The sequence below is a fragment of the Mustela lutreola genome, chromosome 3 (genome assembly GCF_030435805.1).
Source record: "Mustela lutreola isolate mMusLut2 chromosome 3, mMusLut2.pri, whole genome shotgun sequence".
NCBI classification, from domain to species: Eukaryota; Metazoa; Chordata; class Mammalia; order Carnivora; family Mustelidae; genus Mustela; species Mustela lutreola.
Window position 1 is genome coordinate 171,062,048 of NC_081292.1, and position 15,394 is coordinate 171,077,441.

General features: G+C 39.3%; 1 protein-coding gene across 4 annotated transcripts in view; it reads right to left on the reverse strand.

Moving 5' to 3' along the window:
* The window catches only part of GIGYF2 (GRB10 interacting GYF protein 2), a 150,315-nt gene that overhangs the window by 94,052 nt on the left and 40,869 nt on the right, over positions 1–15,394 (reverse strand). For all 4 annotated transcript variants that reach the window (XM_059167700.1, XM_059167699.1, XM_059167696.1 and 1 more), the window contains 2 exons: positions 14,236–14,331; positions 360–471 (listed from right to left, as the gene is read on the reverse strand). In XM_059167700.1, coding sequence (XP_059023683.1) covers positions 360–471; positions 14,236–14,331 — 208 coding nt within the window. The remainder of the gene's footprint in view (positions 1–359; positions 472–14,235; positions 14,332–15,394) is intronic.

The window sequence follows — 15,394 nt, forward strand, 5'->3', positions numbered from 1 at the left end:
ATACAGAAATCTTGTGTCCTAGAGGCCTACAGGGACTTCAGTGCCTCACCAGCAGCCAAGACACTTCTGGGAGCTATGGTAAAGTGCAAGGTTCCCTGGGCATGAGGAATACGGATAAAGTTCTGCCAAAGTTAACTAGGACCATCTCAAATCCTTCACACTCAAGAATTACCCTTCTCTGCTCCAAATCAGGGGTTGTGGAATAGATACCCTGAAAAATGGTTCAGAAAACAAATGTTCAGGACACTTAGCATACAGTTAATGTCAAAGAACAGTTTTTTAAAAATCAAGTATTAAAATATGTTTAAAGTGACTTCTCTCTCCCTCTGTTATCACGTTTTCCACATGAATAAGCTCACCTCGCCCTCTTGAAGAACTTCGACCTCTAGGAGCCCCCACCACTGTTCCTCCTCCTCCTCGTCCTGTCAATCGCAGGACAGCAGCACTATTTACAGACATGGAAAAGTTTCTCTGCCAAAAAAAAAAGAAGAAAGAAAAGAAAAAAGAAAAAATGGATGAAACAGATCAAACCATATGTTGCTCTTCCCCGTCTCCCATTCAACTATAAAATGGCATCTCATTAAATACAAGCAATGGGAAACCGTAACTACACCACATCCTAAGATGATCCAAAACCTGATTTTACCTGTAAATCTCAAATTAACATTTCAGATCAACAAACACAAACCACCAATGCACTGTACTATACTAGATTCTGTGAGGAAATACTAAATAATCTCTAATGTATCCAGAAACAAATGGGGTAAATATGCACTGTAATAGAGAAAACTTTTAGTAAAAGAAATCCGGTTTGAAAGGATTCTTTAACTAGTGAAAGGTATAAACAAGAGATGATCACAAGAAATATGAATCAAGAGTAGCATGGTAAGGAGAAAAATCATCATTTTTGCCTTATTCTGCTCACTAACATGAATTAGCAACTCCAAGTAGTATTTAACAGAACGACAAGAATCATAAATAAATAAGTGCCAAATAAGAATCTACATAAATAAGATCAACCATCTTAACGGAGTGGGGGAAAGGAATGCTTGAAAAAAATGAACAAAACCCTATTCTCTCAGTCATAAGCCTGAACTTGCATCCAGAGCCAATCTGGATAGGGCCAAATGCAGTAAGATAGTAGTGAGTGGGAAACCTTCAAATATGACCAGGAAGACACAAGAATACAGGAAGCCCGGGAGCTAAAAATGTTTAGTTGACACTTCTGGATAAATGGAATACAAAGGTCTTGGGAAAAGAAGAGTAAGAAGTGATTTTTAAAATCTTAAATATGATTTATAAAAATATAAAAACCCTAGCTATTTGAAGGAAAAATCTGCAGTAGCATTTTTAAACTCAGAGAATGTTGGAATATATGCTTATTTTAATACTTTCTGTACCCTTAGAATCTCACAGACATTTGTGTAAAAATGCAGAGCTGTGGTACATGAAGAAAATTCAACTTGTGCATGGCTGCAGCTAAGGATCCTCGTGGCAGAGGGGCAAGAAGCGAGGCTTAAAAGTTGGATAGAAGAGCAGCAGGGTGGCTCAGATAGTTAAGCATCCAATTCTTGATTTCAGCGCATGTCATGATCTCAGGGTCATAAGCAAGACTATAAAGTCCCAAAATCTAGATTGATGCATTCTAACACTGGAAAAACAAGAGTCCAGAGCTAGCCATATTATGTATGCCAGGATCCCATGCAGATGAACATATTACCAAACATGTATAAAATTCAAATGTACTTATCAATAGGATGTAGGGAAACTTGCATATGCTTTCCTCACACAAAGTAGCTGAAAGTGCAAACTTCTATCATATCTGGAAGACAATTTCTTCCATCCAAGTACTAACCAGGCCCGACCCTGCTTAGCTTCCGAGATCAGACGAGATTGGGCGCCTTCAGGGTGGTATGGCCGTAGACTGGAAGACAATTTCTCAAAGTGTATTCAAATGTCTATACCCTTTGACACAATTCTCTTGTAAAACATGTGAAAAATCACAAAAGCAGAAAGATGTTAAACTGCAGAATGGTTTGTAAAATCAAATTTAGGAACCACCTAAGTATCAATCAATGAGAGCTAATTTAAAAATCAGGGGGCACTTGGCTGGTCAGTGCATAAGAACATGCTACTCTTGATCTTGGGGTCATGAGTTCAAGCCCCACCTTGGGCACACACCTGACTTTAAAAAAAAAAAGGCCATCTACGTGTCGAATTCTATGCAGCTATGCAGTTGTTTAAAAAATGAGGCAACTCTATTTACTGGGTTGAACTCACCAATATTCCTAATATTCAACCAATTCTTATCCACAAAAACTGCAATTTCATATGGTCAACCAAATGCATAAAGTTATAAAGCATAGCAGTAGTAAGGAGCACAGAAAGACCAGATTGTCTGAAACTGAATTGTGGTTCCTTTACTCCACTTCTCTGTGCTTATTTTCCTCATCTAGATAAAGTGAATAGGAAAAATATTTACATCTACTTAATGGGTTGGTGCCAGCAATTAACATATGATGTGACAAGTGCTTACAACAGTGTCTGACACATTAAAAGCTGAACAAGTATTTGCTATCATCTCCTCAATACATGTTTAGGTGAAAACAGTGAAGTGTAGAACTATGTGCACAGCATACTGTCATTTATGTTTATGCATGTATAGGAATAAATATATAAGTAATTACAGAATTATTAACTATCTCTGGGAGGAAACACAAAAAAATTGAAACAGTGGCTACTCCTGAGGAACAGTAGGTAGGTAGAATCAGGGTGATTCACACAACTGCTTTTCACTATGTGTGCTTTTTGAATTTTTTATATATATATATATACATGTATCATCTATCCAAAAATAAGTAACTTTCTTTGATGTCAAATAAATAAAATACAACAATCTAAATAAGGTAGCAGTTGTGTCATGCTTCTCAAACTGAGAAATATATTCAAGGCAAATGCCAAACCAAAACAGTGACGAGATGTTTAAGCATCAATTTTATTTTGGTTTTTTTTTTTTTTTAAAGATTTTATTTATTTATTTGACAGAGAGAAATCACAAGTAGATGGAGAGGCAGGCAGAGAGAGAGAGAGGGAAGCAGGCTCCCTGCTGAGCAAAGAGCCCGATGCGGGACTCGATCCCAGGACCCTGAGATCATGACCTGAGCCGAAGGCAGCGGCTTAACCCACTGAGCCACCCAGGCGCCCAAGCATCAATTTTATTTTAAGAAAACTTTTTTCCAGGGTGCTTGGCTGGCTCAGACAAAACAGCACATGACTCCTGATCTCAGGGTTGTGAGTTCGAGCCTCCGATTGGGTGTAGCTTACTCGACTGAACCACCCAGGTGCCCTTATTCCAGCATATTTTATAAACAAAGAACACCAAGTGTCAGGAAGTTCAAAATGATACATTTTTAATGAGTCCAAAAATGGACCTTATGATCTTCTGTAACTACCATAATCACAGTATCTATCCAGACCTTATTAGCACTTTGAAATAAACCTTCCCATTATAAAAGCAGAATGAAGATTTACCTCCCTAGTCATTCCAAAGTTACTTTAGTTGTGTAGGTATTAGGGCAAACCTAACTTGACTCCTTCAAATTGTTCAAAGAAGAGTTCTCAGCAGCACTCTGCTGAATAATCTCTGATTCTACAAAAAATTTGGCACTTACTAATTCTAATTTCTTAGAAGTGTTACAGGATGTTTCTGGATGAATCAATTACTCATTCTACTGATTAAAATTTCTATCATGTTTTGGTAACTAAAAGCAAGTCCTCCCTACTATATTAAAAAGCTTTTCTGGCCCATTTAATCTCTAAGAAGTCTAGGAAATAATTAAAAGGAAACTAAAGAGAAATTATTAAAAATATACATAAATACCTTAAAAAGTTGCAAGATAATCACGAAAGATAACAATTGGTATACTAAGGCATTAAGTTCAATTTAAAAAATTAGGAAACAGCCTAGGATTAGGGTTAGCTTACATAAATGCATACAGAGACTAGAAAAAGACTACTATCCAGAGAAAAATCAACAAAGACAAGAACAAAAAAATATAAATGCAAATATCTGAAAAACATCACTACACTGGGGAAAGAAATGCAAACTAAAACAATAGAAGAACATTTTGGGGGCGCCTGGGTGGCTCAGTGGGTTATGCCGCTGCCTTCGGCTCGGGGTCATGATCTCAGGGTCCTGGGATCGAGTTCCGCATCGGGCTCTCTGCTCAGCAGGGAGCCTGCTTCCTCCTCTCTCTGCCTGCCTCTCTGCCTACTTGTGGTCTCTCTCTGTCAAATAAATAATAAATAAAATCTTAAAAAAAAAAGAACATTTTGCCAAATTTGCAGAGAATTTTTTCAATAAAATTATTCAATGTTGGAAGTGCAGAACAATGCTTAATGTACATTATCAAGTGTATAAAAGGGGGAAAATAGGGGCGCCTGGGTGGCTCAGTGGGTTGGGCCTCTGCCTTCAGCTCGGTCCTGTAATTGAGCCCCGAGTCGGGTTCTCTGCTCCCCAGGGAGCCTACTTTCCCTTCTCTCCCTGCCTGCCTCTCTGCCTACTTGTGATCTGTCAAATAAATAAATAAAAATCTTTTTTAAAAAAATTCTTAAAAATGGTTTAAAAGGGGGAAGACATATTTAATATTTCCTTGCAAAAATATATGATGGGGGTGCCTGGATGGCTCAGTGGGTTAAGTCCCTGCCTTTGGCTCAGGTCATGATCTCAGGGTCCTGGGATTGAGCCCCACATCAGGCTCTCTGCTGAGCAGGAAGCCTGCTTCCCTCCTCTCTCTGCCTGACTCTCTACTTGTGATCTCCCTCTCTCTGTCAAAAAATTAAATAAAATCTTAAAAAAAAAAAAAAAGTCTTGCATCTCTTTGGTTAAATTTTTTACTATGTAATTTATTGTTTTTTATTATATTGTAAATGAAACTGTCTTAATTCCCTTTGAGGATTGTTATTTTTAGCATATAAAAATACAACTGATTTTGGAGTGTTGATGCTGTCTGTACCCTACAACTGTGCTAAATTCATCTACCAGTGCTAACAGTTTTTTATGTGTAGGATTTTATGTTTTGGATTTTCTAAATGTAGCGTCATGTCACCCAAAAATATAAATAATTTCTATTTATTTTCCTGTTTGGATACCTTTATGTCTTTTTCTTGCCTAACTGCTCTGCCTAGAACTTCCAACACAATGCTGGGAATCAGTAAAGGCAGGTAACCTTTTCTTGTTCCCAATTTTAGGGGAAAAGCTTTCAGTCTTCCACAACTAAGAATGATATTAGCTGTGGGTTTTTCATAAATGCCCTTAATCATACAGATAAAGGTCCCTCAGTTCTCAGTACACTGAAGTCCCTAAGGTCTCAGTTCACTCTAAGTTTTATCAAGAAAGGTGATGAATTTTTCAAATAATTTTTCTGTATCAACTGAGATGATCAAGTGGTTTTTCCTTCATTCTATTAAGTGGTTTATTACAATGATTTCATGTTCTACCACCTTTGCATTCTGGGGATAAAGTTCAGTTGGTCACAGTGTATAATCCTTTCAATATGCTATTGGACTCAGTCTATATTACTATATTTTCACAACTAGAGATACACAAGAAAATCAGACTGCAATAAAACATACTAAACGTTAACAAGTAATTTTCCCTACATGGTGAGTTTATGGGTAAGATTTTCTCCTTTATACCTTTCTGTATTTCCTACAATTACTTTTATTTTATAAATAAATCTTTATTTTAAAAATTTATATAATTATATAAAATATAAAGATTTCTAAAATAAAATAAAGATTTATTTATTTGAGGGTCGACTGGGTGGGTCAGTTGGTTAAGCATCTGCCTTCGGCTCTGGTCATGATCCTAGGACCTTAGGATCAAGCCCCATGTCCAGCTCTCTGCTCAGTGGGAAGTCTGCTTCTGCCTGCCACTGTGCCTGTTTGTGCTGTCAGTTACTAAAGTCTTTAAAAAAAAAAATTTATTTGAGAGACAGAGAGTATGAGTGGGAGGGGCAGAGAGAGAGGGAGAATGAATCTCAAGCAGACTCCACACTAAGCATGGAGCCCAATGCAGAGCTCAATCCCAGTACCCTGCGCAACCCATGTGCCCCTGAGTACCTTTCCTTAAAAATAACAGTAAGATTTTTATTGATGTTAAGGGAAATATAAAGAAATTATAAAATCAACATGAAAGTCAAACAATCCAATAAAACAATGGACAAAGAACATTGGCAAATCAAAAACCATAATGGCAATAAGGATATGAAAAGGTGCTCAAGCTGCTAGTGACTAGTGAAATATAAAAAACAATTACCACACCACTGTTTCAGCCAAACTTTAAAAACCAAGAGCTGGAAGGCTGCATAAAAATGAGACCTCCTGCACCTGGGTGGCTCAGTTATTAAGCGGATGCCTTTGGCTGAGGTCACGATCCCAGGATCCTGGGATTGAGCCCCGCATAGGGCTCCCTGCTCAGCAGGAAGCCTGCTTCTCCCTCTCCCACTTCCTCAGCTTGTGTTCCCCCACTCACTGTGTCTCTGCCAAATAAATAAATAAAATCTGTAAAAAAGAAAAAAAATGAGACCTCTCATATGTGGCTGGTAAACGTGCAAAATGGCTTAAATCACTATAGAAATAAACATAGCAATACCCACGCTACAGGGTGTCTGGGTGACTCAGTTGGTTGAGTAACTGCCTTTGGCTCAGGTCATGATCCCACAGTCCTGGGATGGAGTCCCACATCAGGTTCCCAGCTCCACGGGAAGTCTGCCTCTCCCTCTGACCTTCTCTCCTCTCATCCTCTCTCTCACTGTCTCTCTCTCAAATAAATAAATAAAATAAAATTAAAAAACCCACATTACATTATCTGTATCTGTGCAGTTAAAAAAACACCAAGAACTGGGGTGCCTGGGTGGCTCAGTTGGTTGAGCCTCTGTTACTTGGTTTTAGCTCAGGTTGTGATCTCAGGATGTGGGATCAAGCCCCATGTCAGTGTGGGGTCTGCTCAAAATTCTCTCTCCCTCTTCCTCTATCCCTCCCCACAGTCACACATACTCTAAATAAAATCTTAAAAAACACAAAGAACCAAACCCAACAAATTCAATTTCAAAACACAGGTCTAAGAATGATTATTGCAGTGTAATTGGCAAGAGCAAAATTTCAAGCAACCTAAATATATAACCAGAGGAGAGTAGAAAATCTAGGGATTTTCTCACGTATGAAATACTATACAGTAGGGATGAACAAAATAAAGCTATGTGTATCAAAATAGATAAATCTAAAAATCATTATTGATGGACATCTGTGTGGCTCACTCAGTTGAGCTTCTGCCTCTGGGTCAGGTCATGATGCCTGGGTCCTGGGATAGAGTCCCATATCGGGCTCCTTGCTCAGCAGGGAAACTGCTTCTCCCTCTGCCTGCTGCTCCCCTTGCTCGTGCACGTGCATACTCGCTCTCTCTCTCCCTGACAAATAAATAAATCTTTAAAAAAATAAAAATCATTACTGAAAGAAAAAAACAAGCTGCAGAATAAAAACTACAGTATGCCATCTTCAATATAAAATCCATAACCCGGGGCGCCTGGGTGGCTCAGTGGGTTAAGCCGCTGCCTTCGGCTCAGGTCATGATCTCAGGGTCCTGGGATCGAGCCCCACATCGGGCTCTCTGCTCAGCAGGGTGCCTGCTTCCTCCTCTCTCTCTGCTTGCCTCTCTGCCTACTTGTGATCTCTCTCTGTCAAATAAATAAATAAAATCTTTAAAAAAAAAAAAAAAGATTTATTAAAAAAAAAAAAAAATCCATAACCCTACAAGGACACCTGGTTGGCTCAGTAGGTAGAGTGAATAACTTTCCATCTCAGGCTTATAGATTCAAGCCTCATGTTGGGTGCACAGTTACTTAAAAATAAAATATTTAGGGGCACATGGCTGACTCAGCCAATAGAGCATGTGACTCTTGATCCCAGGGCTATAGGTTTGAGTCCCACACTGGATGTAGAGATTACTCAAAAAAAAATCTTTAGGGGCTCCTGGACGGTTCAGTCGTTAAACGTCTACTTTCAGCTCAGGTCATGATCCCAGGTCCTAGAATTGAGCCCTCTATCAGGCTCCCTGCTCAGCAGGAAGCCTATTTCTCCCTCTCCAGCTTCCCTGTGCTTGGGTTCCCTCTCTCGCTATCTCTCTGTCATAAGTAAATAAAATCTTTAAAAATAAAGTCTTTAAAAAATAACAATGATAAAATAAAATCTTTTTTAAAAATTTTAAAACCCAGGCACCTGAGTGGCTCAGTAGGTTGGGTGCCTGCCTTCAGCTCAGGTCATAACCCCAGGGTCCTAGGATCAAGTCCCACATGGGGCTCCTTGCTCGGTGGGGAGTCTGCTTCTCCCTCTGCCTCTGCTGCTCCCCTTGCGTATGGTCTCTTGTGCTATCTCCCTCTCTCAAATAAAATACAATCTTAAAAAAAAATTTTATAACCCTATAAAATGAAACTTTCATGGCATATGGATACATAAACACATAATGAATATATTCAAACACAAATGAGAAAAATAATCCAATTCAAAGTAATCTCTGGGAAGGAAAGAAGGGAGGGGTACACCCACAATATGAGAAGTCTTATTTCTTAAAAAAACTCACAAATGTGTAATAATTTTAAGATTCACATATCTCAATTATAAATATACTGGGATTTATAATAATATTCTAAATACTTGTCTGTTCGAAAGATTTCATAGTAAAAATATTTTTAAGAAAAATTAAACCAGGGGCGCCTGGGTGGCTCAGTGGGTTAAAGCCTCTGCCTTCGGCTCAAGTCATGATCCCAGGGTCCTGGGATCAAGCCCCACATCAGGCTCTCTGCTCAGCAGGGAGCTGCTTCCTCCTCTCTCTACCTGCTTGTGATCTCCGTCTGTCAAATAAATAAATAAAATCTTAAAAGAAAGAAAAAGAAAAATTAAACCAAACTATTGCCATACATCAAACCTATTTGAAAAGGAAATTGGCAAATTATGAAAAGAAACTTTTCAGCCATCACTGGAGACAGTACCCTTTCTTTATTTCATGCTTTGTATATCAATAAATACCTCCTGGCCATGAAAATATCTGCCGAAAATCCTGGATGATACTGGATTTCATGAATAAAGACAGAATAGCCTGGTTCAGAAGAAATCATAAACAAAACAAAAAATGTTTATGATACTTAGGCAATAAAAATCACAAGAGATTAATATCACACCTTTCTTAGAACTTAACACAGTTTTAACAGAGATCTTCTAATAAGCATCTCTTTCTAAACAGAGTGATTTCCTCATGCAAAATAATGGCAGAGGGTTGTCATAAAAGTAATGGTGAAATGTTCTGGAATTAGACAGTTATGACGGTTATACAACTGGCCAAACTGTATACTTTGAAAGAGTGAATATTATGACATGAATTATGTCTCAAAAAAACTGCTTTAAAAAACAAAAACAGGGGCGCCTGGGTGGCTCAGTGGGTTAAAGCCTCTGCTTTCGGCTCAGGTCATGTTCCCAGAGTCCTGGGATCAAGCCCCACATTGAGTTCTCTGCTCAGCAAGGAGCCTGCTTCCCTTTCTCTCTCCCTGCCTCGCTGCTGACTTGTGATCTCTGTCAAATAAATAAATAAAATCTTAAAAAAGAATAATAGTAATAAAATACAAAATAAAGAACAAAAACAAGGGATGCCTGCGTGGCTCAGTCAGTTAAGCAGCTGCCTTTGGCTCAGGTCATAATCCCAGGGTCCTGGGACTGAGTCCCACATTGGGCTTCCAGCTCAGCAGCGAGAATGCTTCTCCCTCTGCCTGCTGCTCTCCCCCCTTCTGCTCACTTGCTCTTTCTCTCTCTCTGACAAATAAATAAATAAAATCTTCAAAAACAAAAACAAAAAAAAAAGTAATGATGATTCTCCTATTAAAGTAGCATTCCATAGGCACCAGAGTGGTCAGTTAGTTGAGCATCGGACTCTTGGTTTCAGCTCAGGTCATAATCTCACCTTCACAGGATCAAGCCCCACGTGAGGCTCCACACTCTGTGGAGTCTGCTTGGGATTCTCTCCCTCTCCCTCTACCCCTCCCTACTCTCGTGCACTTACGTTCTCTCTTTAAAATAAATAAATCTATAAAATATAAATGAATCAAGAAAGTGGCATTCAAACATTCCAACAAAGTTCTTATTTTTTCCATTTTACTACAATTACTTTAAAATTTCTTGAAATCAGAGGTGCCTGGGGGGCTCAGTGGGTTAAAGCCTCTGCCATTGGCTCAGGTCACGATCCCAGGATCCTGGGATAGAGCCCAGCATCGGGCTCTCTGCTTGGCGGGGAGTCTGCTTCCCCCCCTCTCTCTCTGCCTGCCTCTCCCTACTTGTGATCTCAGTCTGTCAAATAAATAAATTAACTCTTTAAAAATAAATAAATAAATAACAAATTTCTTGAAATCAGAAACTCGTATTTATCTTTGGAAATAGCACATATAGACATAAGACATAAGACATAGACACATAAAGACAACACAAAACCTACTTTTCAGCCAAAATCTAACTTTCTCACAATATCATAAACAAAAATTGGTGACAGAAGAGTACATTTCGAGCTGAAGATCTATATTTTTTTCCCTTAGTGGTAGAATGCATTTCTAAGCACAACCAAGTGGGATTTATTCCTGGGCTGCAAGGGTAGTTCAATACCTGCAGATCAATGTGATATACTACACTACTAAAAGAAAGGACAAGAACGCTAAGATCATCTCAATAAATGCAGAAAAAGCATCTGACAAAGAACAGAACCCTTTTTTGATGGAAACAGCTCACAGTGCAAAGACAGGGAACTTACCTCAATATCATAAAAGCCATATATGAAAAGCCCACCATATATGAAAAGTGAGTATCATTCTCAATGGGGAAAAACTCAGAGCTTTGCCCTTAAGGTCAGGAACATGGCAGGGATGTCCACTATCATGACCGTTGTTCAACACAGTACTAGAAGTCCTAGCCTCAGCAATCAGACAACAAAAAGAAATAAAAGGCATCTGAATTGGGAAAGAAGAAATCAAACTCTCACTCTTAGCAGAAGACGGGATACTCTGTGGAAAACCCAAAATTTCCACACCAAAACTGCTAGAACTCATACAGGAATTCAGTAAAGTGACAGGATATAAAATCAATGAGCAAAAATCACATGCATTTCTATATACTAACAATGAGTTAACAGAAGAAAGAGGAATTAAAGAGCCAATCTTATTTACAATTGCATCCAAAACCATGAGATACCTAGGTATAAAACTAACAAAAGAGGCAAAGGATCTGTGTTCAGAGAACTACAGAATGCTCATGTAAGAAACTGGGGAAGACATAAAGAAATGGAAAAACATTCCATACTCATGGACTGGAGGAATAAATATTGTGAAAATGTCTATGCCACCTAGAGCAATCTACACATTTAATGCAAGCCATATTAAAACACGATCAACTTTTTTCACAGAACTGGGACAAATAATCCTAAAATTTGTATGGACCAGAAAAGACCCCAAATACCCAAAGAAATACTGAAAAAGAAAACAAAAACTGGCAGCATCACAATTTCGGACTTCAAGCTCTATTATGAACAAAGCTGTAATCAAGACTGTACAGGGGCGCCTGGGTGGCTCAGTGGGTTAAGCCGCTGCCTTCAGCTCAGGTCATGATCTCAGGGCCCTGGGATCGAGTCCCGCAACGGGCTCTCTGCTCAGCGGGGAGCCTGCTACCTCCTTCTCTCTGCCTGCCTCTCTGCCTACTTGTGATCTCTCTCTGTCAAATAAATAAATAAAAATCCTTAAAAAAAAAAAAAAAGACTGTACAGTACTGGCACAAAAACAGACACACAGAGACACAAAGGTCAATGAATGGAACAGAAGACAGAACCCAGAAAGGACCCTCAACTCCATGGTCAACTAATCCTCCACAAAGCAGGAAAAGCATATCCAATGGAAAAAAGGCAGTCTCTTCACCAAATGGTGTTGGGAAAATTAAACAGCCACATGCATAAGAATGAAACTGGACCATTTCCTTACACCATACACAAAAATAGACTCAAAATGGATAAAAGACCTAAATGTGAGACAGGAATCCATCAAAATCCTAGAGGAGAACATAGCTAGTAACCTCTTCACCTTGGCTGCAACAACTTCTTGCTAGACACATCTCTAAAGGCAAGGGAAACAAAGGCAGAAATGTACTATTGGAACTTTGTCAAGATAAACATCTTTTGCACAGCAAAGAAAACAGCTGACAAAACCAAAAGACAACCAACGGCGTGGGAGGAGATATTTGCAAATGTTGGATCAGAAAAGGCCTAGTATCCAAAATGTACAAAGAACTTATCAAACTCAACACCCAAAGAATGAATAATCCAATCAAGAAATGGGCAGAAGGGGTGCCTGCATGGCTCAGTGGGTTAAGTCTCTGCCTTCGGCTCAGGTCATGATCTCAGGGTCCTGGGATCAAGCCCCACATCTGGCTCTCTGCTCAGCAGGGAGTCTGCTTCCCCATCTCTCTCTGCCTACTTGTGATCTGTCAAATAAATAAATAAAATTTAAAAAAAAAGAAATGGCCAGAAGACATGAACAGACATTTCTCTGAAGACGACAACCAATGGGGCGCCGGGGTAGCTCAGGTCGTGATCCCAGGGTCCTGGGCTCCCTGCTCAGAGGGAAGCCTGCTTCTCCCTCTCCCACTCCCCCTGCCTATGTTCCCTCTCACTGTGTGTGTGTGTATGTCTCTCTCTGTCACATAAATAAATAAATAAATAAATAAATACCTTTTTTTTTTTTTTTTTAAAAGGAAGACAACCAATGGCCAACAGAAACATGAAAAAAACCTCAACATCACTCGGCATCAGGGAAATACAAATCAACACCACGATTAGATATCACCTTACACTGATCCGAATGGCTAAAATTAACAAGTTAGGAGACACAACAAATATTGGTGAGGATGTGGAGAAAAGGGAACCCTCTTACACTGTTGGTGGGAGTATAAGCTGGTGCAACCACTCTGGAAAACAGCATGGAGATTCCTCAAAAAGTTGAAAATAGAGCTACCCCATGACCTAGCAATTGCACTACTGGGTATTTACTTAAAAGATACAAATATACTGATCCAAAGGGGTAGCTGCACCCCAATGTTTACAGCAGCAAAGTCCACAGCAGACAAAGTATGGTAAGAGAGCCCAGCTGTCCATCAACAGATGGATGGGTAGAAAATGCAGTATATATATAAAATGGAATAGTACTCAGCTACCAAAAAAAAAAAGAAAGAAAGAAAGAAAGAAATTTTGCATTTGCAACAACATGGATGGAACTAGAGTGGATTTGTGCAAAGCAAAATAAGTTAATCAAAGAAAGATGATTATCATATGATCCCATGTGTGGAATTTAAGAAACAAAACAGAGGGTCATGGGGAAGAGAGGAAAAAATGAAACAAGATGAAATCAGAGAGGGAAACAAACCATAAGACTGTATCACAGGAAACAAACTAGGACTGCTAGAGGGGAGAGTGGTGGAGAGATGGGGTAACTGGGTGATGGACAGACATTAAGGAGGGCATATGATGTAATGAGCAGTAGACGACTACTGAATTACTGAACTCTACCTCTTAAACTAGTAATACATCATGTTAATTAATTCAATTAAAAAAAAAAGAAGAAGAATGGGGGCACCTGGGTGGCTTAGTGGGTTAAGCAACTGCCTTTGGTTCAGGTCATGGTCCAGGGTCCTGGGATCGAGCCCCACATTGGGCTCCTTTCTCCCTCTTCATCTGCCTGCCACTACCCCCTGCTTATGTTCTTTGTCAAGTAAATAAATAAAATCTTAAAAAAAAAAAAAAAAAAGAAGGCATTGGTAAGAATTCAGGTTACCAATTATTTCTGAAAAACTATTATTATTCTGAAAAGAAGGCCCTACTTCCCAAAAAATACCTCTCTACTCAAATAAATTATAATGGATGATTCCCATTGTCCTTAAGGATCTAGAAACATTTCCTTGCTCTATGTAACACTCAAAAAGCTTCAGGACTAAAGCAGAATCTCGCCAACTGTAAGAGGCATCCACACTTCAAGTGAGCAGAAAGAAGAAAACAGATCTGTGGGGATGGAAGGCCTGAAGGCATAAGTAGTAACTTCCGATTCTCATGACTCAGTGGAAAGGAACAAGGGTTTGACCTAAGGCTCAAAGGTAAGCACAAACCTGTTCTTCTTCTGTAAAGGGTACAAGAGCCAACGGAGGCAGGGGCTCCTCCTGTAGGATAGGCAGAAATTCTTTATCCAGTAGGTCTGAAGGTATCTGTATGACCAAACACAGGACCATGAAATTAATGCTATCCCTCCAACTACAAAAATTATAAGAAAATATACCCTTTTGTCTGCATCTTGGTGATTATAATAAATATGGAGTAAAGCTTCTTCAACCACAATTACCTTCAGTAGTACTTACATATTCTGAGAAGGTCAAATATTAAAAACCCCAGTCACCTTCCTCTTCCTCTCATCAGACCACCACTTTCAGATATGATATACAGCACTAACTCTGGTATTCCAGAGTACAGAGTGGAGGAATAAAAATCCTTACGTTTAACTCAAGGCCACAAGGTACTAATGAGAGTTTCATCAACAATTTAATCTGTCCTTAGCAACCATCATTAAAATTTGAGATTCCGGGGGTGCCTGAGTGGCTCAGTGGGTTCAAGTCTCTGCCTTCAGCTCAGGTCATGATCCCAGGGTCCTGGGATCGAGCCCTGCATCAGGCTCCCTGCTCAATGGGGAGCCTCCTTCCCCCTCTCTCTCTGCCTGCCTCTCTGCCTACTTGATCACAAGTAGATCTGTTTGTCGAATAAATAAATAAAATCTTAAAAAAAAAAAAAAAGTTGAGGGCGCCTCGGTGGCTCAGTGGGTTAAGTCGCTGCCTTCGGCTCAGGTCATGATCTCAGGGTCCTGGGATCGAGTCCCGCATCTGGCTCTCTGCTCAGCAGGGAGCCTGCTTCCTCCTCTCTCTCTCTCTCTCTCTCTGCCTGCCTCTCTGCCTGCTTGTGATCTCTCTCTGTCAAATAAATAAATAAAATCTTTAAAAAAAAAAAAAAAAAGTTGAGATTCCGCAAACCATTAGTAAAAGTAAAAACGAAGTATATTTAAAAAATAGAAAATATTAGCTCTCACTAGTCAGACAGTAAGTACTTTACACTGTTTGAGTTTTGATCCGTTATAAGTGACACAAACATGATATATTTTAAGACATCTCTCAACTGAAAACGGTCTATATTTAATACAAAAAGGGAAAGAAGAGAATGCTCCTCTTCTTACTCCTAACTTCTAAATGAAGAGTAAGAGGTGCAACTAAGAGAGGTGCAGCC